We start from the raw sequence: 23,879 nt of genomic DNA on the forward strand, positions 1-23,879 counted from the left end.
GAGATATAACATGTTTTTCCTAAAATACCATAATCATTTTTCTTAATATTCTTGCTCCCTCTTCTACTTGATTATGGTTGAAAAAATATTCATAGGGGTAATTTAGAAAAATTTGATAAACATGAGAAATAGTTCTTATATTTAAGACCAAAATCAACTTAACAATTAGTTCCTATATTAAAGACCGGAGGAGTATAATTAATTTTTTACCAGTATAAAAGCCATTGTTCAGTCTAAAGTTTCGTATAATCGGATTTTCAGAAATATATTGTCGAATTTTTAGATAGTAACAGCTCAGACTAAATTTAGTGGTGGTAATTTTATTGTGAAGTTAATTCTAAAGAGGTTTCTCTTTGACAACCTTACTTGTTATAGTTTCTTTTTTTTAAAAAAAAAATAGAGTGGCCTATGTATGTCTTGTTTTGGACAGGAGATTAATTAAGAATGTTCCATGATAAATTATGTGTATATTTTCACGTTTATTTTAATTTTATTTTGGATTAAAGGCCTATAATTAAGCGCTTTTTGTTTGAAAAAACAACTCAAAGAATTTGCTTACACGAGACTTGAACACCACTGAAAAATAGGTAGTGGAAATTGATGTGTCTTCTACGGTTTTGTAGTATTATTTCATAGCGAATGCCAATACTAGTCTGGTCCTTTATATAAAATTTAATTTATAATTTAAATTGAATTGCAAACTAAATTTTATAGTCGTATCAAGGAGTAGAGGTAGTATTCAGCTTCCATGTTAAAAAAGCTGTCTCCATCCAATGTATCTTTATTAAATTATAATACTATGATTATATCATTCATAGCTCACGTGTAATATAAAACTTTGACCTAAAAAAATAGAACTTATTGAAGAGCTTACGTATAACATAAAACCCCTCTTGTTTTGGACATAAAGTTTATTTGAGAAATTTGGTCTGCCCGTAGATATAAGATATACGATTTTCTTCGTCCTATTCCTCATATTAATTTTTTTCCTTGTATAGACCTTTATTTCTTGGGTATTGTTAATTTAATTCCGTGTATTATGCATATTAATTATGAAAAATGAATGTCATTATTTATTTGTACTCTAAAATTATTAATTGGAAAAGCCGTGTACTTGGAAACAGGAAGTAGAAGAATGTGGAGGCAGTCAGGCACAGACGAGTTCAGAGAAGAGATCAAAAAGAGCGGGAGCCGGGAGGAGCGCATGAGAGGGTGGGTGCGGGTGATGAGGGAGGACACGTGGAGGAGTTAGGGGACAAGTGCATGGAAAAGCATGTAATGTTTTGTCAGTATATCACTGACAACGTATACCCAGCACACATGCCCGACACCATCAAAGAAAGTTTGTCCGTTTGATTTAACCCAGGGCCTTGTCTCGCCCTATTCTCACCCTTTTCCAGTTAACTTGACTATTTCTTCTCGGAGTTGTTTGGATAGAAATCAAACCATGGTTTTAGAAGTGATTTTACGGATTACGAAGTAAATATGTAGAGGAGGTTACCTCATTTTACGGAAAAGTGATTCTGAAACTGTGGTTTTGGTTTTGCCAAACACCCCCTTCTTCTCCTTCTCTTTTAAAAACCCACCATCCACATTTCTAATTTAGTTTATTATTGTACTGACAGGGCATGCACCTAGGGAAGTGCCAGCCCGATGAGTTGAGATTATAATTATTAGAAGAACTATCTTGAAAAAAATTTAATGACATTCTCTTATATTTAGGACCAATAAAAATAAAACGGGGTCTTATATTAAGGATTGGAGGTAGTATTTTAGTATATGATACTCCCTCCGTTCCTTATTATAAGAACAAATAACTGAATTACGTTGATAAAAAAAGCAGTTAAATTAGTTAAAAACAATTAATATGTAAAAAGTATAATTTTTTTTCCAAAAGTACCCTCATTAATAAGGAGAGAGAGCATGAGAGAGAATAATGATAAATTATTAAAAGAAAGAGAAGTGGGAAAGAGAGAGAGTGTGAGTTGGAGACAATAAATATGGGTAAAATTGAAATCAACATAAAAAGTAGAGAAGTGTTTCTTATATATAGGAACATGTCATAAGCATCAAATGTCTCTTATAATAAGGAACGGAGGGAGTATTGTCTTAAATAGAATAATTGTCTTTATCTATAGCTAGTAAAAAAAATTTAGTTTTATTGTGAGTCTCGCAAGTGAAATATAATTTATAAGATTAAGGACTTTTGTTACCCCGTTAGTTTTTAAGGGCCATTCACGAATGAAATAATGTGGTGTGCAGCTAGGCAAATTGTCATTCCCGTTCCTTTATAAGCTAGTGCTTTGAAAGTTTCTCCCTTAAACCTGTGCTAATAATAATCCGGCTTGTAATTATTACTACCTTCAGTCTTTACTAATTCATTAATATGAGGAGATTAAAAAATTAGTTAAATTAGTTAACTGTAACAAATATATGTTAACTTTTTAAATTACCTTATTTAATCATGTGCATTGAAACTATTCTTTACTAATTCATCAATAGGATATTTTACAGAAGAGATTATAAATCTTAGAGACAAAGTAAATGGTGGTATTATATTTATGACTAAATTCAATCTTTACTTAGCTTTTATATTAAGAACCGGAGTTAATACTTAATCATTACAAAATCTTAGAGACAAAATTCAATCTCTAGCTAGCTTTAATATTAAGGACCGGAGATAATAGATATTAAGTGTAACAAATTGGTTATATTGCCTATTTGGTTGTTGTGCTTTCAAATTAACTCTTTAAATGAAGGGAAAAGCTTATATAAAGGTCTCCAATCGCCATATATTTTCTTTTGTTTCATATAAATTTATAATTATAATTAAATATTGATATTTTAAAAAATAAGATATATGGTCTAGTCATTTGTGATTAGATAACTTAACATAATAAATATAAAAAACTTGGCATAAGTATTATTCTTAAATGAATTACTGAACTTAATAGATTCATCCATGGAAATTATGAGATCGCCACTTGTGGAAAGCCGAATCATATTGTGACCAAATTATAGACGAATATTTAATGAGGAAATATTGCCCACAACCACAAGGTGCCTAAGAGTAAATGGCTGGGAAGGATAAAATGGGTTTTTTTTTTTGGTGATAACATTATGATTAACGTGTCTTTTTGCAAATAAACAATTTAGTGGAGGTCTCGCATATGCGTGCAAAAACAATGCGCCCATCAAACTTGGAAAATTAAGGATGTTGGTCTTGTTCATAACCAGCATTTATGCTTAAGCAAGTCTGCTTCTCAGAAGAATCCAGATCCCATAAAATAACTTTAAAATATTATCAGAAAAATAAAGCAAAATAAAATGTGCTACATCATTAATTTTTGATTAATCGTTGGATTGTTCTGGCAATAAAAATCACAGCACGTGGTGGATCTGTCCTGCAGACTCAATTCATCACCTCAGTCACATAATCCTAATAGAAGCGTCTTAACAAATCAAATGATAAGGGAAAAAAGGTATTATTTTTTTTAAAATCATAAAATTATTAATTATGAATCCATTTTGCCCTGGGAAACTCCCTATAGTTCTTCGATCAATTAATTAAAGTAATCGTTAATTAATTATTCATCTGGGCCCATCAATTTGTATGCAGAACCTGCTTTCTGGTGTGTGCTGTTGGACCCAGCCCGCGTGGGCCAAGCTCATCTGGGATTTATGACATGAGTGGGCTGAATTTAATTAGGCTTCCACTTCCCATTTAACGAAAGGCTTTATAGGTTGTATGGTCCCTTTGATTTCCCCCAATTGGAGGATACGTACTAAAAAAATTATGACACATTTTTTAAAATAATTTTAATGTTTTGGTATATGAGATAGTTTGCAAAAAATAATGAATTAATAATGAAATTTCTATGTTGGCAAAAAAATAAAATAATGAAACCACTATAAGAAGGGTCGAAAAGCTTGGATAGCTATATAAAATAATAGATAGGCTAAGATAAATTGAAGGGAGTAGTATACCCAAAAAAAAAAAAAAAGGTTGAAGGGAGTAGGACGGCCATTCTTTCGCTGAGAAAATATTCGAGTTTGATTGAGAAAGGGTCTAATATTTGTCTGAAAGAAATTAGATTTTGTTACAAGCAAAAATTACCTTATCCGGTCCTTTTTATTAAAAAATTGAGAACATATTTTCTTGGTTACTCAACACATATTTCTAGAAGTATTAATTACTCATTTTATCTAAGCATCCTTAATTATGGAGAGAGAGAGAGATAGAATTACACTAACTTAATAAATAAATCTCGTTAAGAGAGAGAATAATTTTGACAGACATTGAAAATATGAACGTATTTAATAAAAATAAATTAATTTTAACTAAATTTCACAATTTATGTCCAGGCTGATGAAGAGAGCAATTTATTGTCTAAAAGAGAAAGAGTTGTTTTCTCAATGGCTGGTCAATTGCATATGGATAATCATTTTCATATTCTCAAGGGCATCATCGTTCTCTTAAACATCATTTGGAGAAAGTGGAATGTTATGTTGCCTGAAAAATCTGTCTGTGATCCTCTGGCAATGCTACGGACAAATTCAAGAATCTCTGCGGTTTTCACCTCTTGCTTTTGCAGAAAACTGGATTGTTCAAACACTGTGAATCTCTAACTTGTAATGTTAATAACGAGGGATAGACTGTGGCTCATTACAAAGTTGAATTGCGAGTTTGCGACCCAAGAAAATGGTGATGTACCTTTTATGGGTTTCATTTTAAAGTTATCCCTAATAACCCTGATAAAGCTAGTAATATAGACCGGATCTAAGGCTCAACCCGTGTGCTTGGGGACCAAGCCTTTTCAACACGTAACCCACGGTCTAACCCGTATTTTGTTTAAAATTTTATTTATTATTATAACCATATTTTATATTATATTTAAAAAATAAGGAAAAACAATAATTTCATTATATTTTGTTTCATATTGTATATAAAAAGTTTTAAAAATTGATTTTTTTTTTGCAAAAAATATATGACAGGATAACTCGTCAACCAATTATAACAGGTTAGGGTTAGTTTAAAGCCAACTTGTTATCACGCATTTTTTTTTTTGGGGGTGATAATCACACAGGTCTTTTTAATATACGTGTTAACCTATATTAGACATACTCTCCAGCCAAGAATATTTACAGTTTGCCTTTTTCTATATTGTGAATTCTTCTCTTCCTCCTTTGATACTTATCTGATTACAGTCATGATCACTATAAAGTAGCTTGTTGATCTTAAAAGTATAACGGGATTTAAAATACTACGTCCAATTCTTAATATAATAATTAATTTAATTTTTAATTTGACTACAAATATAAGACCCCAATCTACTTTTTTTATATATATTTATCTATTTTTTTAAAGATATTCTTTGTAGTAGTTATACGTATTAAATGTTTCATCAAATGACATTTGATTAGTAAGAATATTTTAGAAAAATAATGCTTATTTACTACACATAACTAACTTAACTAATTTATTTAATCTATTCAAATTAGTCAACTAACTTTTATACTAAGAAGTTGAGGTAGTATATTATTACGACGACATCATCGTCTTTGTGCACTTATTTTCCTGGACACATGTTAAAGTCCTTATTTCTTTTTCTCCATTTTTTCCCCCTCGTTGTTCATTACTAGTTAAGACATTGTAATGTCAAAAAAAAAAAGGGACGGAAATTTAATCACACCCAAAAGGAAAAATGGAAATGACTTAATTTCAAAGTTAAACCAGAAAAGAGCCAACCGAGATGGAGAAACAGTTAGGTGGGCAAGGCCAGGGGATAAGATGTGATTAGTCAAAGCGAAAGCAGATCTGTGGGCGATAGAAGAAAGAAAACTAGCAGTGGCCAAGAGGGATGTAAACGTAATTACCCCCCGGGGGGGGGGGAGAAAACCCTCATAATTCCGAATGGGAATCAAAAGCAGAATATTGGACGCATCGTTAAATGATTGGGCTACGCCCACTCACACACGCCTCCCCCGCACGCTCCTCGCACTCACCTACTTTCTGGGCTTTCCTCCCAAAAAAAAAAAACCGCAAGTGGAAAAGGCAGGGGGAGAGAGAGGATTTATCGTCCCACAAATCTCCCAAAAAAAAAAAAAACAGAAGAAGTAGACGGGGGAGGAGGAGAGGAAGTTAATAAAATAAATATATGTAAATGAAATAAAAACAATGGACCAAGAGTCCAAGTTCTAAATCCAAGACAACTGCACTATCGTTAATCAGTTCACTTCTCAGGAACCAGAAGGACAGAAACCCTATCTCCTCAGACCGAACCCCTTCTCTCCCAAGGTCCAATTGGCCTCTCGGGTTCGTTCCAAGCCCAATCTCCATCTCCCTCCCGCCCTCTCTCTCCTCTGCAAAACCCTAGATCGCTCTCCGGCGACCTCGAAGCTCGGTTTCCGAGCTTCCGCCTTTCTCCGTGGATCGGTTTTCGCTGTAAAAATCCTTCTCTTAGCTGGTGAATCTCTAACCGTAACCTCTTCTCATCTTTTTCTTTTGCTGTTAGGCCTGGTTGCTGCATGAAACTGCTGGTTCTTTCTGGTAATTAGCTTGCGTACACACTTCCTTTTGTTTTGCCCTGATTTCCAAATTTCATAACATGGTGGTGGTTTGCAGCTGCTGATAATAATTGGATCTGGTTGATTTTGTTTCGTTCCCTTCGTTTAGCTTTCGGTCAAAGAGTTGATTTTGCATTCAAAAGCTTTGAAATTTCGTTTCGATCCATGGAGCGCTTCTGATCTGGGCTAATCAGTGAGCTAAATCGACTCCAGATCCTCTTTCCTTTTTCCGGTTTTCACCTTCTGCCGGTGTGAGCTCATTGATATCCCAATCTCGAGCCTGTTTTTGTGGACTCTGTTGGAAGTCTGTGTTCTGGATTGTCTGTTCTGTTGGGTTCCTTTGGTCATCTAATTCTGATGTAATTTTCGTATTTTTACTGAGCTGGGCCGGCTTGAGTGAATTGTGGGCCCAAGTCTGTTTCGTTTCATAGTCACTGGCCGATTTAGCAAGGCAGCGGGCTTAAGGTGCATGTGTTGATGTGCTGACTGTAGGCGATGTATTGAGAACACAAGAAACGCTGTGCAAGGACCTTTGTATGGAACATGCAGTTCAACCTCATGGGCACTCCGTTGGGCCTTGCTGTTTAATCTTATGTCATATGTGGCGTAACAAGATTGCAACATATCAAATAGTTCGGATGGAACTCAAGTTTTGCTGTACATCCCAGTAACTTGATAAGGAGTTTCCTTCAGCTGTTAAAATGATGTCAACCTAGTATGGGCGCTTTATGAAATGCTGATATCGATATCCTAGTTAGTCGAATTTAATATAGTTAGTGCAAACTGAAGTAATGCAGTTGCATATGCCAAAAGAAGAGATCAAAGAAGACCAAACTTCATTTTCTGTCTGTGTGCATGGATGTGCTTGAGAGAGTCGCTATTTTTTTTTTTGTTGGTTTAGATATTTATTATGAAAGTGAGTTCACGCACCTTGCGTTCTGTTGCATGGAACTCTGTTAACTACTTGTATATTTCCCTTCAAATTTCTGCCGATGCGGATTCAGACTTCAACTTTTCTACAGAATCCAGAACTGTGATGTGTTAATCTAACAGATTAACTACTTGTACAGTTCTTTATTGTTTATTTTCCTATTATACATTTTCTAATTGCCTTACTTCTTTTGCTATGGCTTTCCTATGCGTAATTTATTTGTTCTCTCCATGTTTTGTCAATAATGAACTTTGATGTTTCATTATGTTAGAATTTTTCATTCAGATTTATCTTTTTCATCAACTATGTGCGCTCGGTGGTCTATATATGTGTTTTTTTTTTTTTTTGGGTGTTCTTGGAAATTATTCGACGACAGTAAGCAAGATTAGATTTGCTTGTTCACAAAGGCAGTTTAGGATGAATGATTAATTTATGCATTTTCTTCAATTCTTTATCTATTGCATGTTGTCTGGAAGGTGTTCTCTGTTTGTAATTCACTCACCAATTTTCATAACTGCTCCTGCCAGGTAAGGAGGAGATATAATCTCAAACGGAATGGCTACTGTTCAAGAGGATAGACAGCTTACCCCTGATATGAAGAATGAACCAAACAGTGTAGATGCTCATCCTAACAATGATCGACCCACTTCTGAATCACTGCCTGATGCTAAGTTGGAAAAGTCTGGATCTCAGCCTGACAATGACGTGTCCAATTCTGAAAAACAGCCTAGCAAGGTGCTCAACACGTCTGAAAACCAAGCTACTAGTGAGGAAGCGAATGAGGAGGCATCAACCAAGCAGGAGCTGGCCCACTCTGGAGAATCTCCAAGCAATCAGTCAGCAAATTCCGAATCACTTTCTGGCAACCATCCAGGCAATTCTGAGGCCCAACCCAGCAATGAGCGGGCACATTCTGAGGCATTGGCAACCAGTCAGTTGGTCACCCCTGAAGCACCTCCCAGCTATCAGCAGGTCCATTCTGAGGCACCACTAAGCAATGGACTGGCTAATTCTGAAGCTCAGCCCAGCAATGAGGCGGGAATCTCTGAAACACAAACCGTCAATGAGGTTGTAATGTCTGAAAATGAGACTGTTATGTCTGAAACTCAGCCCAGCAATGAGATGACTATCCCCGAAACGCAGCCTGCCAATGAGATGGCTATGTCTGAAGTTCAGCCTGGAAATGAGGCGGTTATACCTGAGACACAGGCTGTAAATGAGGCAGTCATGCCCGAGACACAACCTGGCAACAAGGCAGTCATGCCTGAGACGCAACCTGAGAACGATGCAGTCATGCCCGAGGCGCAAACTGGCAACGAGGCAGTCATGCCCGAGATGCAACCTGGCAACGAGGCAGTCATGCCCGACATGCAACCTGGCAATGAGGGTGTCACACCTGAGACTCAGAATAGCAATGAGGCAGTTATGCCTGAGACACAGTCTGGCAATGAGGCAGTCATTCCTGAGACACAGCCAAGCAATGAGGTATGCTGTTTTTGCATCCAAATGATTTGAAGTTTGTAGTTGCTATCCTTGCGGATCTAGTGGTCTGGGCTAATCATTTTTGTGAGTCCAATCCCTGGATCCCTTAGAGTTGTTTTTTCTCATTATCCCAGTGTTATGCTGCTGGCCCATTGATATACTTATTCCGACCCTGGTTTGTGTGTGCTTTGTTGGTGGCATTGAATCTTTGCTGGGTTTCTCTGTTTAAATATTCTCACAATGTGCCCCTTCTTATCGACCTGGGATGACTTGACTGAATTGTGGTTCCAAGTTGCTTCTGGATTAATACTTGATGCTTGTTTGGAAACTCCTATTAATTATAGTATGTAGTTGGTGGCTATTGGTGATGTAGTAAAAACATGAAAAAAGAGTAACCTGCATACACGGTCTATGAGGGGTGCCAAATCCAAATGTACTGGTATTTATATCCTAGCTTAATATAGTTAGTCCAATGTCCTTTGGACTCGCACTGACTGAAACCTGAAGTAGTGCAGCTGCACAAGCCTAAAAGGAGAACAAAAGGCCAAACTCACTTTTTATTAACAAGCAGGGTTTGGCTGTTTAGGGCTCGCTTTCAAAGTGAGTTCTTAACATTCTATATTAAATTGTTGTGGACTAAATCAGTTCTATATTCATTCCAAAAGATTAGATGTGGTTGAAAAAGCCTCCTTTTAGGTTCACATTATGCTTTTGGAAGAGTAACTGAGTGGAAACCTTGCAATTTGTTGCTGCACTGCTTGGTACTCTGTTAAAGAATTCCTTCCTTCAATTTTCTATTGATGTAAATTTTGACCTTGATGGATCTAATGATTCTGTGTTTGTTATTTTTTATTAATAAATTTACCAATTTTACAGTTCTTTCTGGTTAACAATGCTATCAAAACAATTTTCTTATAGATTTGCTTCTTAGGCTGCCGCTTTCATACATGCTGATCCACTCACCACCATTCATAAATTCTTCTGCCAGGTTGAGCAAGGATATAGTTTGGCGCAGTCCAACAATGAGGTGGTTATTTCCAACACGCAGCACAGTGATGAGGTGGTTATGTCCGACACACAACCCAGCAATGAGGCGGGAATGTGTGAAACACAGACCAGTGGTGATGTCATCATGTCCGAAGCCAATTCCATACAACATCCCGACAATCAGTTTCCCCATCCTGAAACTCTTCCTACTAACCAATTCCCTGATTTCCATATGATTCATGAAAATCAGATGCCTCTTCCTGAATCACTCCCTAATTCTGAACCTGAACCACCACAAAACAGTCATCCCACTGAAACCAAATCAGTACATGACAATAATATGGTCCATTTTGAAACATTGCCCAGTGATCATTTGGCCCATTCTGAGTCAATGACTAATCATCAGCTGGCAAACCCTGAAATGATGTCGCATGATCAACTTGCCACTTCCCAAATGTTGTCTCACTATGAGCTGTCAAACAATGAGACTGTGAACAATAATCAGCTAGCCATTTCTGAATCACAGTATGAGCTAGTCAATTCTGAAACCCCACCTAGCTACGAGATAATAGATGCTTCAACACAACCAAACAGTGAAGAACATACCCCAGAGACACAACCAAACAAACGGAGGAAAAAGAAATCCATAGTATGGGAACACTTCACCATAGAAACTGTCAGTGCTGGATGTAGAAGGGCATGCTGCAAGCAATGCAAACAGAGTTTTGCCTATAGTACAGGTTCAAAAGTTGCTGGTACAAGCCACCTCAAACGCCACATTGCCAAGGGGACCTGTCCTGCACTTCTCCGTAACCAGCAGCAGAATCAGCTAACCCCATATACTCCACGGGGAAGGGGAAGTGGGGGTGGCAATGCTAGTGACACACCAAAAAGACGTTATAGGTCCCCAAGTACACCTTACATGATTTTTGACCAAGATCGTTGCCGCCATGAGATTGCTAAAATGATCATTATGCATGATTATCCCCTTCACATGGTTGAGCATCCGGGATTTGTTGCATTTGTTCAAAATCTGCAGCCCCAGTTCAACATGGTGACCTTTAACACAATCCAAGGGGATTGTGTTGCAACATACCTGTCAGAAAAGCAAAACCTTATGAAGTATTTTGAGGGATTGCCAGGACGTTTTTGTCTGACATTGGACATGTGGACATCAAGTCAGTCCGTTGGTTATGTTTTTATAACTGGACATTTTGTTGATAGTGATTGGAAGTTGCAGAGGCGAATTCTCAATGTTGTGATGGAACCCTACCCTGATTCTGACTCTGCACTCAACCATGCTGTTTCTGTTTGTCTTTCTGATTGGAGTTTGGATGGAAGACTCTTTTCTATCACTTCTAATCAGGCGTTGAATGGTGTTGCTCCTGAAAATCTCAGACCTTTACTCTCGGTAAAAAATCCGCTTATCCTCAGTGGTCAGTTGGTGCTTGGCAACTGCATTGCCCGTACTTTAAGCAGTGTCGCAAATGATTTATTGGAATCATCACATGACTTAGTCAAGAAAATTCGAAATAGTGTAAAATATGTGAAAACATCAGAATCACATGAGGAAAAGTTCCTAGAGCTCAAGCAGCAACTTCAGGTTCCAAGTGACAGGAGTCTTTTTATTGATGACCAAACTCAATGGAGTACAACATATCAAATGCTGGTAGCAGCTTCTGAATTGAAGGAAGTATTTTGTTGTTTGGATACTTCTGATCCTGATTACAAGGGAGCGCCAACAATGCAAGATTGGAAGCTGGTTGAGACCCTCTGCACATACTTGAAACCTATTTTTGACGCTGCGAATATTCTTACCACAACGACTTATCCCACTGCTATCACCTATTTTCATGAAGTTTGGAAATTGCAGTTGGATCTGGCTCGTGCGGTTATGAGTGAGGATCCCTTTGTTAGCAACCTCACTAAAATCATGCAAGAAAAAATTGGTAAGTACTGGAGAGACTGTAGTCTGGTGTTGGCAATTGCAGTGGTCATGGATCCTCGTTTCAAGATGAAGCTTGTTGAGTTTAGCTTCTCAAAAATATATGGTGAGGATGCCCATGCATATATCAAGATCGTTGATGATGGGGTCCATGAGCTGTTTCATGAGTATGTGGCCCTTCCCCTCCCTCTAACCCCAGCGTATGCTGAAGAAGGAAGTGGTGGAAGCCATATGAAGACAGAAGAATCCCCAGGAGGAATATTGTCAGATGGCGGCCTTACAGATTTTGATGTCTATATCATGGAAACTAGTAACCACCAAATGAAGTCTGAGCTAGATCAGTATCTGGAAGAATCACTGCTACCCCGTGTTCCAGACTTCGATGTTTTAGGTTGGTGGAAGCTAAACAGAGTCAAGTATCCAACTCTTTCCAAGATGGCTCGGGATATTTTGTGTGTCCCAGTGTCAACTGTCCCTGCCGACTCTGTGTTTGATACGAAAAGCAAAGAAATGGATCAGTACCGGAGCTCCTTGCGCCCAGAGACAGTGGAAGCGCTTGTTTGTGCCAAGGACTGGATGCAGCATGGGTCAGCAGAGAGTTCCAATGCGGCCGTGAAAATGGGATTTTAGATTGTAGGTATATGTGTCCTGTATTGAGGGTAGATCTTTGTGGGTATTCTATTTCTAGTTGTAGTTTTCTGTATTAGGCTGTATTTTGTACCAGTTAAATAACTGTTATTTTGTACGAGTGGATGGGAATATTTAGCATCTGGTGTAGTTTTAGATGCTAAGGTTAAGCCCTGGCTGATAACTCCTACGATTTGTTGGAAGGTGATGTTAATTATGAAATTACTCCTTTTTTGTCCTACTGGGAATATTAATTAAGAAAGTACCATCAAAATTTCCCCATTTTATTGGAAAAAAAAGCATCAATTAATCATTACGTTCTTATCTCTCTCTCTCTCTCTCTGTTTTTTTTTTCCCGTTGAGCCTAAGTTATGTATTGCTGTAGCAGTAACTAATCTTTTTGTATTATAGACTTTTCAAAAGGGACTGTGTATCTATCTTAAAAAGAGCAGCTTTTCTTGTTTATACAAAAAAAAAAAAAATAGAGTAGCATAAAAATTCGATATTAAAGACATCAAGTAAGCCAGCCGTGAAAAACCCTTTTTTTTTTTAAATTTCTATTTAATCTATGTGGAACTTACTTAGAAGCCGCTTAGGATGAGTCAAGGTGAGCCATGCATAAAAAAAATAATTTATCAAATGGAAAAAGATTAGAAGATTAGGTTTTAACTGAATTAAAAATTTAAAAACTGAGTTAATAAAAATTTAAGAATTAAGTTGTACAGTCATGATAAAAAGATTGAGTTAAAATTTTTAGGCTAAAAGGTTAACTTTTCCTAAAATAAATAAAGAGCAAATAAAAATTTTTAGGCTAAAAGATTGAGTTCACCTCTCTAAAACAACAAATCTTCCCGCGAAGCAAAAAAGAAGAGTGGACGACATTTCGGACCACCATCCTTCAACACCGCGCGGCAACCACTTCGCAGTCGCAGTCGCAGTCGCAGTCCCTTTACCGAACAGGTAAAATCCCTAAAATCCTAATTTCGTTTTATCATACGCTTGTCACATATCCTTCCTACGTATGTATGTATGTATGTTCCATAATTATGTTTTCTTGTGGTGTTCTGCATTTTGCCCCCTTTTTCCTTTTTCGGAACTCAGGACGCTATTTGTTCGCTCTGCTTGCTGGCATAAACTGGATCTGCTTCCTGTTGCTTTTTCTTTTTCCTCTTTTGGGTCAATTTCATGATTTCCCATTCACATAATTCGCATATCAAGTTCTTCTCACCTGGGCTAACCCCTTTTTTAACCCATTCCCACAGGGTGGGCGAGAGTAGAAATAAAAATAGTTGTGGATGTAATATTAATAAATGAAGAAAGATAGCCTCAGAATCAGGAGACGAATCAAAAACAGAATATTGGGTTGGTATTTAACACCCCCCCCCCAAAAAAAAAAAACGAATGTGGGACGCATCGTAATGTGATTGGGCTAATACGTACTCTCTCACACGTCATCCACGTTGTGCGACCAATTCCTGGGCTCTCTTTCCAGGGGAAAAAACTGAGCGAATTTTTTTTTAAAAAATAAAAATAATCAAAATTATAAAAATAAATATAAGAGCGAACTGAAAATAATGGACCGAGAGTCCAAATCCCAAATCCATAAGATCTGCCCTATCGGGAACCTTCTGAGGCGCCAGAAACCCTATCCCTTCAAACCGAACCAGTTCGTTCCTCTCGAAGGTCCAATTGGCCTCTCGGGTTTGTTCCCAAGCCCAATCTCCCTCTCTCTCCTCCCTCCCTCCCTCTCTCTAAACCCTCGATCGCTCTCCGGTGGGCTCTGTAGCTCGGTCTCCGAGCTTCCACCTTCGACTCCGCGTATTGGTTTCGCAATTTCGGTCCCTTCTTCTGGCTGGTAAATCCCCAACCCTAATTTTTTTTCTGATCGTGTACTTTTTGTTGTTTTGCTGCATTTAATTTCTGGCTGGCATTAGTAAGTTAGATGTCCGTCTTCTTTTGGTTTCCTCTGGTGATTTTCGAAGTTCATCGAATGGTTGCGTGTAGCCACTGATAAATAATAATTGGATCTGGTCACCTTTGTTTTGTTTTGTTCTGCTCGTTTTCATTTTAGTCGAAGAGTTGATTTTGCATTCGTTATGGTTCGAAATTTTTGTTCAGTCCATGGATGGGACGTTCCTGATCTGGGCTAATCATCGCTATAGATCGGTTTTGTATATTGGTTTTTCGCTTCCGCCGGTAGTAGCCCATTGATATACCAATTTTGACCCTGTGTGGGCTATGATGGTGGTCTTTCTTTTCTGTCCTTCATCGGCTGGCCTGCTCTTCCTCCGGGCACTTATTATTCTTTTGAATGTTCCTATTAAAGTTTGCTGGGCCGACCCGACTGATTCGTGGGCCCATATCGGGTTCATTTACAGTCAGTGGCCAATTCAGCCGACGACTGACTTATGGTAAATTTAGTTGTGAATGATATAACATCAGTTCATTTTCTTGGACCTAGTGGCCAAGGCCACTGGAACCTACGCCACCACGCAAGCCATCCGGTTCGGTAACAGCTGAGCCAAAAACCAGCTCGATTAAATTATTTATAATTATAGTTACAATAGTCTTAAATTTTAAATTTTGTCCATTGATGAGTGTATGCTCACACTCACATGGGCCTTTCCCTTTGTTAAAGCCCAACTGCAACTTTCGGCATGGCCTTGTCTTCTTACATATTGGCTTGTTCCGCTTCTTTTCCGCCGTGTTAGGCGATGCGGAACTTCCTCTCCTCCCTGCTCGCCATTTTGCCTTGCAATTTAAAAAGGGGCTCCCTACTAAGAAAATTGTATTAATCTGATATATATTCAATAAACTTTTTATTTAATTAATGCTTAAATGGATTTGTCATCCACCTGGCTGTTCCAAAACAAGTTTTTATTTTCATATATCGCAATTACAGTTCATTTATTTAAAATTTTATACGAATTTTCTTGTTAGTTGTTTGTTACAAATTTGATGGGAAAAATTATATTCTTTTATTCCTATAATTTCACTCATATTTAATTCTGGTCCTTGTTTTTATAGTTTTGCTAACATTTTACCATATATGTGGATTTATCTCTTTCTTCATCATCTGTATATTTATTTCTTTCATTAACATAAATCATACACATTTGGAGTGTCAATTGTGAAAACAATGTATGATTAGTTGCATCACTAAAATTTAACATAATATTAAATATAATCTGAATTGTAGGACTAAGTCTAAAATTTTTAGATTGCAAGGTCTTAAGCGTAAAGTTCTAAACTATATGAACTAAATTGAAACTTGAGTAAAATTATCGGTATCAAGGTTATGACTTTTCCAAATTTTTTTTATTATTCTGTTGCTAAGTGCCTTCCCGCCTCAATAACAGTTGAGTAGCAAAAGTTATGGTTCAAGCCCGTAGCTCCCTGGGGCGCTGATATGCCTTTTGCCGTGTTCACTTGATGTTAAGATTGCCAAGGGCCATTTGACCAAAAAGAAAAAAATTGCCAGTGGTTTTTGATAGAACCCAAATGCAAAACATGTCAGCCAAGAGAAGAAAGAAAGTGAACTTCATTTCCTGTCTGCAAGCAAGGGTCTAGAATTCACTTTTAACACAAGATATCTGCATTATGTCTTGTGTTTGTTGTGGTGTTCACCTCTTTTTAGTTCATTCTCTAAGATTGGATGTTCTCGAAAAAGTCATTTTTCTTGTTCCACTGATGCTTTGGAATGGTAAAAGTGGGTTCACTACTTTCCCATTAATTTTCCATTGATGCAAACAGTTGTGTTCAATAGAAGATTTACTTCTTTAACAGTTCTTTCTTGTGTAGCTGCTGCTATACATGTTCAATTCATTTTTTCCCTCTTTTGTTTGTCGTCAAGAAATCTGGCTTCTCAATTTGTCGGAAAACTTCTTTGCTTTCTTCTTCTCTTTCACCGATCATCGATTATTTTATTTATATGAATATTTTCTTTCATCTACATGGAAGATGTTTAACGGAAGTAAGCATGACCAGATGTGCATGTACATGAATGTGCTTTATGACACATAAGTAATTTAGATGTGGTCTTTCATCTATATTCATGTCTGGAAGATGTTCTGAGATTGTTATTCATTCACCATTATTATTAATTGCTTCTGCTAGGTAAAGCAGAGATTTTGAGACGAAAAAGAGAAAATGGTGACCCCTGATGTGAAGAACGATCCCGTTCGTCTAGATTCTCATCCTAGCAATAATCTGGCAACTTCTGAACCTGTTCCTGACAGTAAGTTGGAAGATTTTGAATCTCAGCCTGACAATGATCACTCGAGTAGCGAAACAGCTGACCAGGGGCTTCAAACGTCCAAGAGCCAGGCCGCTAGTGAGAAAGCACCTGCCAATCAATCTGTAAATTCTGAATCAGAGACTAACAACAAGCCAGGTGATTTCGAGGCTCAACTCAACAATCAGTTCGTTCATTCCGAGGCACCACCCACCAGTCAGTTGGTCAACCCTGACGCCCACCTAGTTAGCTCTGAAGCTCCTCCTGAAAAGAAACTCGCTCCCGAAGATCCACCCAGCGGCCAGCTGGTCAATTCCGAGGCACCGCCGAACAGTGATCAGGATAATTCTGAAACAAGAGCCAGCAATGAGGTGATTAGTTCTGATCCGCATTCCAGCATCGATGTGATTATTTCTGAAACACCACCGGGCGCCGAGGTGGTTGTGTCTGAAACTCAGCCCAATAATGACGTGGGTATGTCCGAAACACAACCCAGCAACGAAGCAGCCAAGCCTCAAGCGCAGCCTGGCAACGAGGTGGCCATGCCGGAGGCACAACCTGGCAATGGCGCTTTCATATCTGAAACAGAGACTAGTGATATCGTAATGTCTGAAGCAAATTCCATAACGCATCCCAACAATCAGTTCGCCCATCCTGAACATCTTCCCAATAATCAGTTCACTAATTTCCACATGCTTGATGAAAATCAGATGCCAATTCCTGAATCGCTCCATAATTTTGATACTGAACCGCTGCAAAACGACCATCCCACGGACACCAAGCCCATACTCGACAATAATCTGGCTCATTATGAGACGTTGCCAAACAATCATCTGACACATTCTGGGACGATGCCCAATCATCAGCTGTCGAACTCTGAATTTCTATCCCATGATCAGTTGGCAGATTCTCAAATGTTGTCTCACTATGAGATAGCAAACGGTGAAGCAGGGAACAACAATGAACTAGTTGTTTCTCAATCGCAGTATGAGATAGTAAATTCTGAGACCCCTCCAAACTATGAGATAATAGATGCTTCTGCGCAGCACAATGACGATGAACGTACCCCTGAAACTCAGCCAAACAAACGGAGGAAAAAGAAATCTTTAGTCTGGGAGCACTTCACCATAGAAACCGTCAGTCCTGGATGTAGAAGGGCATGCTGCAAACAATGCAAGCAAAGTTTTGCCTATAGTACAGGTTCAAAAGTTGCTGGTACCAGCCACCTCAAACGCCACATTGCTAAGGGTACCTGCTCGGCTCTTCTTCGTAACCAGCAGCAGAATCAATTATCTCCTTATACTCCACGAGGAAGAGGAAGCGGAGGTGGCAGTGCTATTGATACACCAAAAAGACGTTATAGATCCCCTAGCACGCCTTACATGATATTTGATCAAGATCGATGTCGCCATGAGATTGCTAAAATGATCATCATGCATGATTACCCCCTTCACATGGTAGAGCACCCGGGATTTGTTGCCTTTGTCCAAAATCTACAGCCCCAGTTCAATATGGTAACCTTCAACACCATCCAAGGAGATTGTGTTGCAGCATATCTGAGAGAAAAGCAGAACCTTATGAAGCATTTTGAGGGACTATCAGGACGATTTTGTCTGACATTAGATATGTGGACGTCCAGTCAGTCTGTGGGGTACGTATTTATTACCGGGCATTTTGTTGATATTGATTGGAAGTTGCAGAGGCGAATTCTCAATGTTGTTATGGAACCCTACCCTGATTCCGACTCGGCACTCAGCGATGCTGTTTCTGCTTGTGTGTCTGATTGGAGATTGGAAGGAAGACTCTTTTCTATCACTACTAATCAGGCGCTGAATGGTGGTGCTCCTGAAAATCTCAGACCTTTACTCTCGGTTAAAAATCCGCTTATCCTCAATGGTCAGTTGGTGCTTGGCAACTGCATTGCCCGTAATTTAAGCAGTGTTGCAACCGATTTATTGGGATCAGCACAAGAAATAGTCAAGAAAATTCGTAGTAGTGTAAAATATGTGAAAACTTCAGAATCACGTGAGGAAAAGTTCCTGGAGCTTAAGCAGCAACTTCAGGTTCCCAGCGAAAGAAACCTGTTTATCGATGACCAGACTCAATGGAATACAACATACCAAATGCTTGTGGCTGCTTCTGAGTTGAAGGAAGTATTTTCTTGTTTGGATACTTCTGATCCTGATTACAAAGGAGCACCAACAATGCAAGATTGGAAGCTGGTTGAGACCCTCTGCACATACTTGAAACCCATTTATGACGTGGCAAACATTCTTGCCGCAACAACAAATCTTCCCTCTGCGATAACTATTTTTCAAGAAGTCTGGAAACTGCAGTTGGATTATGCTCGTGCGGTGATGAGTGAGGATCCTTTCATTAGCAACCTCACTAAAATTATGCAAGAAAAAATTGACAAGTACTGGAGAGAGTGTAGTCTGGTGTTGGCAACTGCAGTAGTTATGGATCCTCGTTTAAAGATGAAGTTTGTTGAGTATAGTTTCTCAAGAGTATATGGTGAGGATGCCCATGCATATATCAAGATCGTGGATGATGGGATTCATGAGCTGTTTCGTGAGTACGAGGCCCTTCCCCTCCCACTAACGCCAGCATATGCAGACGAAGGAAAGGGAAGCCTGATGAAGACGGAGGAATATCCAGGGGGAACTCTGTTATCAGATGGTGGTCTTACTGATTTTGATGCCTACATCATGGAAACCAGTAGCCAACAAATGAAGTCAGAGCTTGACGTATATCTGGAAGAATCGCTGCTCCCTCGTGTTCAAGACATCGATGTATGGGGTTGGTGGAGACTAAACAGAGTCAAGTACCCAACCCTTTCCAAGATGGCTCGGGATATATTGTGTGTTGCAGCATCAACTGTTCCTCCTGACTCTGTTTTTGATACGAAAAGCAAAGAGATGGATCAGTACCGGAGCTCCTTGCGACCAGAGACCGTGGAAGCGCTTGTTTGTGCCAAGGACTGGATGCAGTATGGCATGTAGCTGCAGAATCTTCCGCTGCGGCTGTGAAAATGGGGTTTCTAGATTTGAGCTTGGACGTGTTGTGCATGCTGGGAGGTTGATGGGGATAGTTTACTACTAGTTCATAGTTCGTTGTTAGGCTATAATTTGTATCATATTTAGACTTGTATTCCAATGGCAGACGTGAGATGTTAAATTTCTGGTGTAGAATCAGTGTTAAATCCTGATATATTTGGGCCTTGACTGGCGGCGGGTCCTACTATTTGTCTAAAGGTGATTATAATTAAGAAACTAGTCATTTTTCTTTTGCCCTTTTGTGTCAGCACGATTTGATGTTTAATCTGCAAACGCTGACCTGACGAGGGGAACAAAGGTTTCAAATGCGGGTCCATGCAGTCCCCCAAAATTTTAGTCATTATTTGAAGCTAACTTTTTGGTTAACGGCCTAATTATGCATTTGATTTCACCCAGTAGAATAAGACTTGTTATTATTATAATATTTGAATGCTCAGTTTGTTGGGTTTTTACTGAGAAAAACACTTCTACCACTGTGGATTGGTGATGGCTGATTTTACATTTTTTAGGGTTATAAAAATAAGTAAATACTTCATGATATTAAATGTAAATTTTATATATGATTGTAGTTTTTGCCATGTCTTTTCTAATATGGATAATGTTTGACTTGAAACAATTCTATATTTTGTTTGGTGCGCAATTGTTGACAATTTCTATTTTCACTTCTTTGTTTGTGAAAATCGTTTGACAATTTTGTCACCCAAAAAAAAATTGTTTGACAATTTCTTTTGTCATTTCATCAACAAATATACCCCTTCATTTAAAATTATAAGGTATTTTTCTACCTTTCTAATATTTAAAAATAAAATGCATTTCGGTGTTTTGTAGAAGTAATTAATGAGGCTTTTTTCAAAAGACATTGAATAAAAATGAATAGAAATGAAAAGAATAGGCCAAAGGCCTGTTGGGTCGGGGGTGTTGAATGTGCCCGGTATAGCACTGGAACGTGGGTTTGATCCGCAGTTAAGCAATAGCTCGTAATTCAAAAGAAATGAAAAGAGTAGATAATTTTTTAATAGTGATAACTGTTTTATTAAGGTAAAAATTGATTAAAAATGCTTCATCATTTGTTTTGGTACAATAAAAATTTAGGTTAATTACATCCTCGTCACAGTTAAGACATGTTTTCAGAGATTGCCGGTTAATAAGACCTTTTAAGATTTCAATTTAGGATCTTGTGAGTTATTAGGGAACTCTTTATTAACTACACCAACCCATTTTGAACATGTTGGGGGAAAAAATCTCAACCCGTTAGCTTCAGGGGGACTGTCCATGCAGCCGTATATAGGCTTCGTTTGGATTATTGTCCCAAACGCTAAACGACCCTAGGAAATTGTGAAACCAAGGTTTGCAACTGAATTGAAGAAAAATGATTGTTTGGCTGGGACAATTAACGCAACCAGCTTCTGAGCCAAATGGTAAACGCTGGAAACGCAGCTCAGAGCTACTTTTGGAGCATTTGAAACTAAGATATACTGTTATGGAGCATTAATTGTATCTGAAAAATATGACCTACCAGTATTAACCCTCCCTCAATTTCCCCTCCCCCGAATCCACCTTCATTTCCATTTCAGGTCACTCCCTCCGTCCGTAGAGCTCACCCCAGGCTTTCATCTTCACCGTCACCGACTGCTCTCCCTCCGTCCCTCTCGTCGGCGCTTCTCCGTCCGTGACTGTCACCGGTGATTCTCCCTCCTTCACTCTCTCCATTTTCTCGCACATGGCTAAGCGTTCTCCCCTGCTCTTCTCTCTCACGCTCTCCCATTTTCTTCTTCCATTTCAGGTGGTCCTCCGGTTGTTCGACCGAGCTCGCAATTTCGTTTGCTGTTGGATGTGCCAGAGATCAGCCGGAGTTGATTTGCTGCAGATCGGAGTGGTCTTCTCCCAGATCTTCATTTCATCCTCAGTGAGTTAGTTTCACCGGATCTGTTGACCTTCACCGTGCTTCATTGATGTGTAGCTGTGCTTCCCGTAGATCCAGCCATCTCTGCTCCATTTGATTTCTACTTTACTCGATTTACCGTGGCTGCCTCAACTCGGACGCAAGTCTTCAACTCTGTTCTGCTCCACTCGATTTACCGTGTCCATTGAAGTCGGCACTTCTCCCTCCGTCACTCTCTTCTGCTTGGGGCTGGTTGAAGGTCTTCAACTCGCAGCTCCAATTCGCAGGTAAGGTCACCGTGTGTGATGCATATATATACATATATATATTTGAGCTGGACTGAGATTTGGTACAGAAACTCTTGCCATGTTTGAGTTTTGATTGTTGTTCTCCTTTTCGTTTAGATACACTGTGAAAGCAGAGGGAAGTTTTGTGCCTCTCGATTGCTACTACTTCTGTCCGTTTAGCTTCACCCTCCTTCGAACTTGTCTGCTCCTCTGACAGTGGTCTGTGGTTTTAATTCTCTTGTAGTATCTGATGAATTTGCTAATTTTTGTGTCCTGTTATTTGTGATGAATTTTCCATTTGTGATGAATTTGCTTCACTCTCCTTCAACTAGGTGCTAGTGCTTCTCTATGTTTGCCTGTGTTGTTTGACTTCTGCTTCACTCGAAATGCTACTAGGAGCCATTCTAGGAATATAATTCAATCTTGAATGTCATACTTGTGCCCGGGGTTTAACATCGAATTTGTTTTCCTTTTTCAGAATATAAAATAGTTTTTTTTTCTAATTTGTTTTAACATGTTGTAAACTCTGTTATTTTCAAAATATCATTCTTAAGAATATGTGAGACTTATTATTCAGGGATTTCATTTAGAATTTTGTGCTCTTGGTGAAGAGGGATATGGTTAGGCTGCCCTATGGTGAATAAAGTGGATAAGATATATAAACATTATTACTTTAAAAATGTATTGATTGATTGCTTCTAAACAGAAAGTTTAAGCAGACACTGTTAATTGTGGGTTTATTCCTGTGTGCTACTGCTTGATTCTAAACTTATTGTGGATTTGATACTTTTTTAATTTCATCAAGAACAATGAGTAACGATAAAGGTAAAGCGCATTGGGATGTAAGCACTACTGGTGTTTTTCTCAAAATATGCATGGACACAATTTATAGCAAACATCGTCAAGGATCCTCGTTTACAAAGCAAGGCTGGGACATCATTCACAAAACATTCAATGAAAAGACAGGGAGAGGATATGAGAAAAGACAGCTGAAAAATAGGTTAGATAACTTGAGAAAAGAGTGGAAGGCATTTGAGCAGCTAATTGGTAAGGAGACCGGTATAGGGTGGGACCCTGAAAGGAACACAGTGGTGGCATCTGATGAGTGGTGGGAGAGAAAGAAGCGGGTATGAACTAGCTTCTGTTAATTTTTAAGCAGTTAATGACTTTTGAAAATAATTTAACTTTTGTTTACTTTTGGCTTTGCAGGAAAATCCAGCATACGAAAAGTTTAGGCAGCATGGGTTAAAATTCCGGACTGAATTAGAAACTCTATTCAAGGGCACTATGGCATCAGGACAGGATATGTGGTCACCTTCTTCGACCCAGCCTGAGCCACAGAGGGCTGATCAGCCAAATGATTACCGACCCACAATGGATTGGAAAGAAGGTTCAGGGGACAGTGAAGACGGGCTGATAGGTGTTGACACTAGACGCCGTGCAGGAGTTTCGGATGATTTGGACGGTATCAATTTAACTGCAAATACATCAAACACTGCACCCAATATATCTAGTGGTTCAGGGAGCCAAGGAAAGAGGAAGAGAGGTGGAGGGTTGGATAAGTACAAGAAGCAAAAAATGCCAGCGACAAAAAGAATAGCAGATGCAGTAAGCTCGATTAAGAAGGCTTCCATTAGTACAGCAACGGCAATAAACAAAATCTCCAATAGTGATAACACTACTGAGTTGACTGCTGATTTGCTGAGTATGGAGGAAATTGTCAGTGACACTCATATTTGTGTCATGTGTTGTAATCTGCTGGCAAACAAGACTTTCAGGGACATATATGCTGGTCTGAGAGAAAATCGGAAGGTATTAGTGGCTTGGTTGAAGCACAATGCTGAAAATCCATCGTCATATGCTGCACCTAAGAATCCTTGA

The 23,879-nt window shown here is 38.7% G+C and overlaps 3 protein-coding genes across 6 annotated transcripts; all 3 read left to right on the forward strand.

The window, feature by feature from the left end:
* Window positions 1–6,244: 6,244 nt before the first annotated feature.
* LOC114713448 (zinc finger BED domain-containing protein DAYSLEEPER) lies at window positions 6,245–12,793 on the forward strand. Of its 4 annotated transcripts, XM_028898098.1 has the most exons (4): window positions 6,245–6,550; window positions 6,626–7,224; window positions 8,026–8,983; window positions 9,969–12,793. In XM_028898098.1, exons 3-4 carry the CDS (start codon window positions 8,054–8,056, stop codon window positions 12,540–12,542), a joined length of 3,504 nt encoding a protein of 1,167 aa, XP_028753931.1. In that variant the 5' UTR covers window positions 6,245–6,550; window positions 6,626–7,224; window positions 8,026–8,053; the 3' UTR covers window positions 12,543–12,793. The 4 variants fall into 4 exon arrangements, with proteins under 4 accessions (XP_028753931.1, XP_028753930.1, XP_028753932.1 ...); XM_028898097.1 differs by lacking the exon at window positions 6,626–7,224; XM_028898099.1 differs by lacking the exon at window positions 6,626–7,224 and having other exon boundaries at window positions 6,245–6,467.
* A 1,347-nt stretch (window positions 12,794–14,140) lies between these two features.
* Window positions 14,141–20,064, forward strand: LOC114713449 (zinc finger BED domain-containing protein DAYSLEEPER). Its single transcript, XM_028898101.1, has 2 exons — window positions 14,141–14,394; window positions 16,656–20,064. The coding sequence occupies exon 2, from the start codon at window positions 16,689–16,691 to the stop codon at window positions 19,773–19,775; it is 3,087 nt and encodes a 1,028-aa protein (XP_028753934.1). The 5' UTR covers window positions 14,141–14,394; window positions 16,656–16,688; the 3' UTR covers window positions 19,776–20,064.
* A 2,743-nt stretch (window positions 20,065–22,807) lies between these two features.
* LOC114713458 (L10-interacting MYB domain-containing protein-like) lies at window positions 22,808–23,879 on the forward strand. The gene is made up of 2 exons (XM_028898111.1): window positions 22,808–23,125; window positions 23,208–23,879. The coding sequence occupies exons 1-2, from the start codon at window positions 22,808–22,810 to the stop codon at window positions 23,877–23,879; spliced, it is 990 nt and encodes a 329-aa protein (XP_028753944.1).

Source organism: Neltuma alba, unplaced genomic scaffold (genome assembly GCF_004799145.2).
Source record: "Neltuma alba isolate B1F8T4 unplaced genomic scaffold, ASM479914v2 tig00011426_pilon, whole genome shotgun sequence".
In the NCBI taxonomy this organism is placed as follows: domain Eukaryota; kingdom Viridiplantae; phylum Streptophyta; class Magnoliopsida; order Fabales; family Fabaceae; genus Neltuma; species Neltuma alba.

Coding starts and splice junctions, on each gene's coding strand:
- LOC114713448 (XM_028898098.1), top strand. CDS start 8,054: ATGGCTACTGTTCAAGAGGATAGACAGCTTACCCCTGATATGAAGAAT. Junction 8,984..9,968: donor AGACACAGCCAAGCAATGAG/GTATGCTGTTTT, acceptor TTCTTCTGCCAG/GTTGAGCAAGGATATAGTTT.
- LOC114713449 (XM_028898101.1), top strand. CDS start 16,689: ATGGTGACCCCTGATGTGAAGAACGATCCCGTTCGTCTAGATTCTCAT.
- LOC114713458 (XM_028898111.1), top strand. CDS start 22,808: ATGAGTAACGATAAAGGTAAAGCGCATTGGGATGTAAGCACTACTGGT. Junction 23,126..23,207: donor GGTGGGAGAGAAAGAAGCGG/GTATGAACTAGC, acceptor TTGGCTTTGCAG/GAAAATCCAGCATACGAAAA.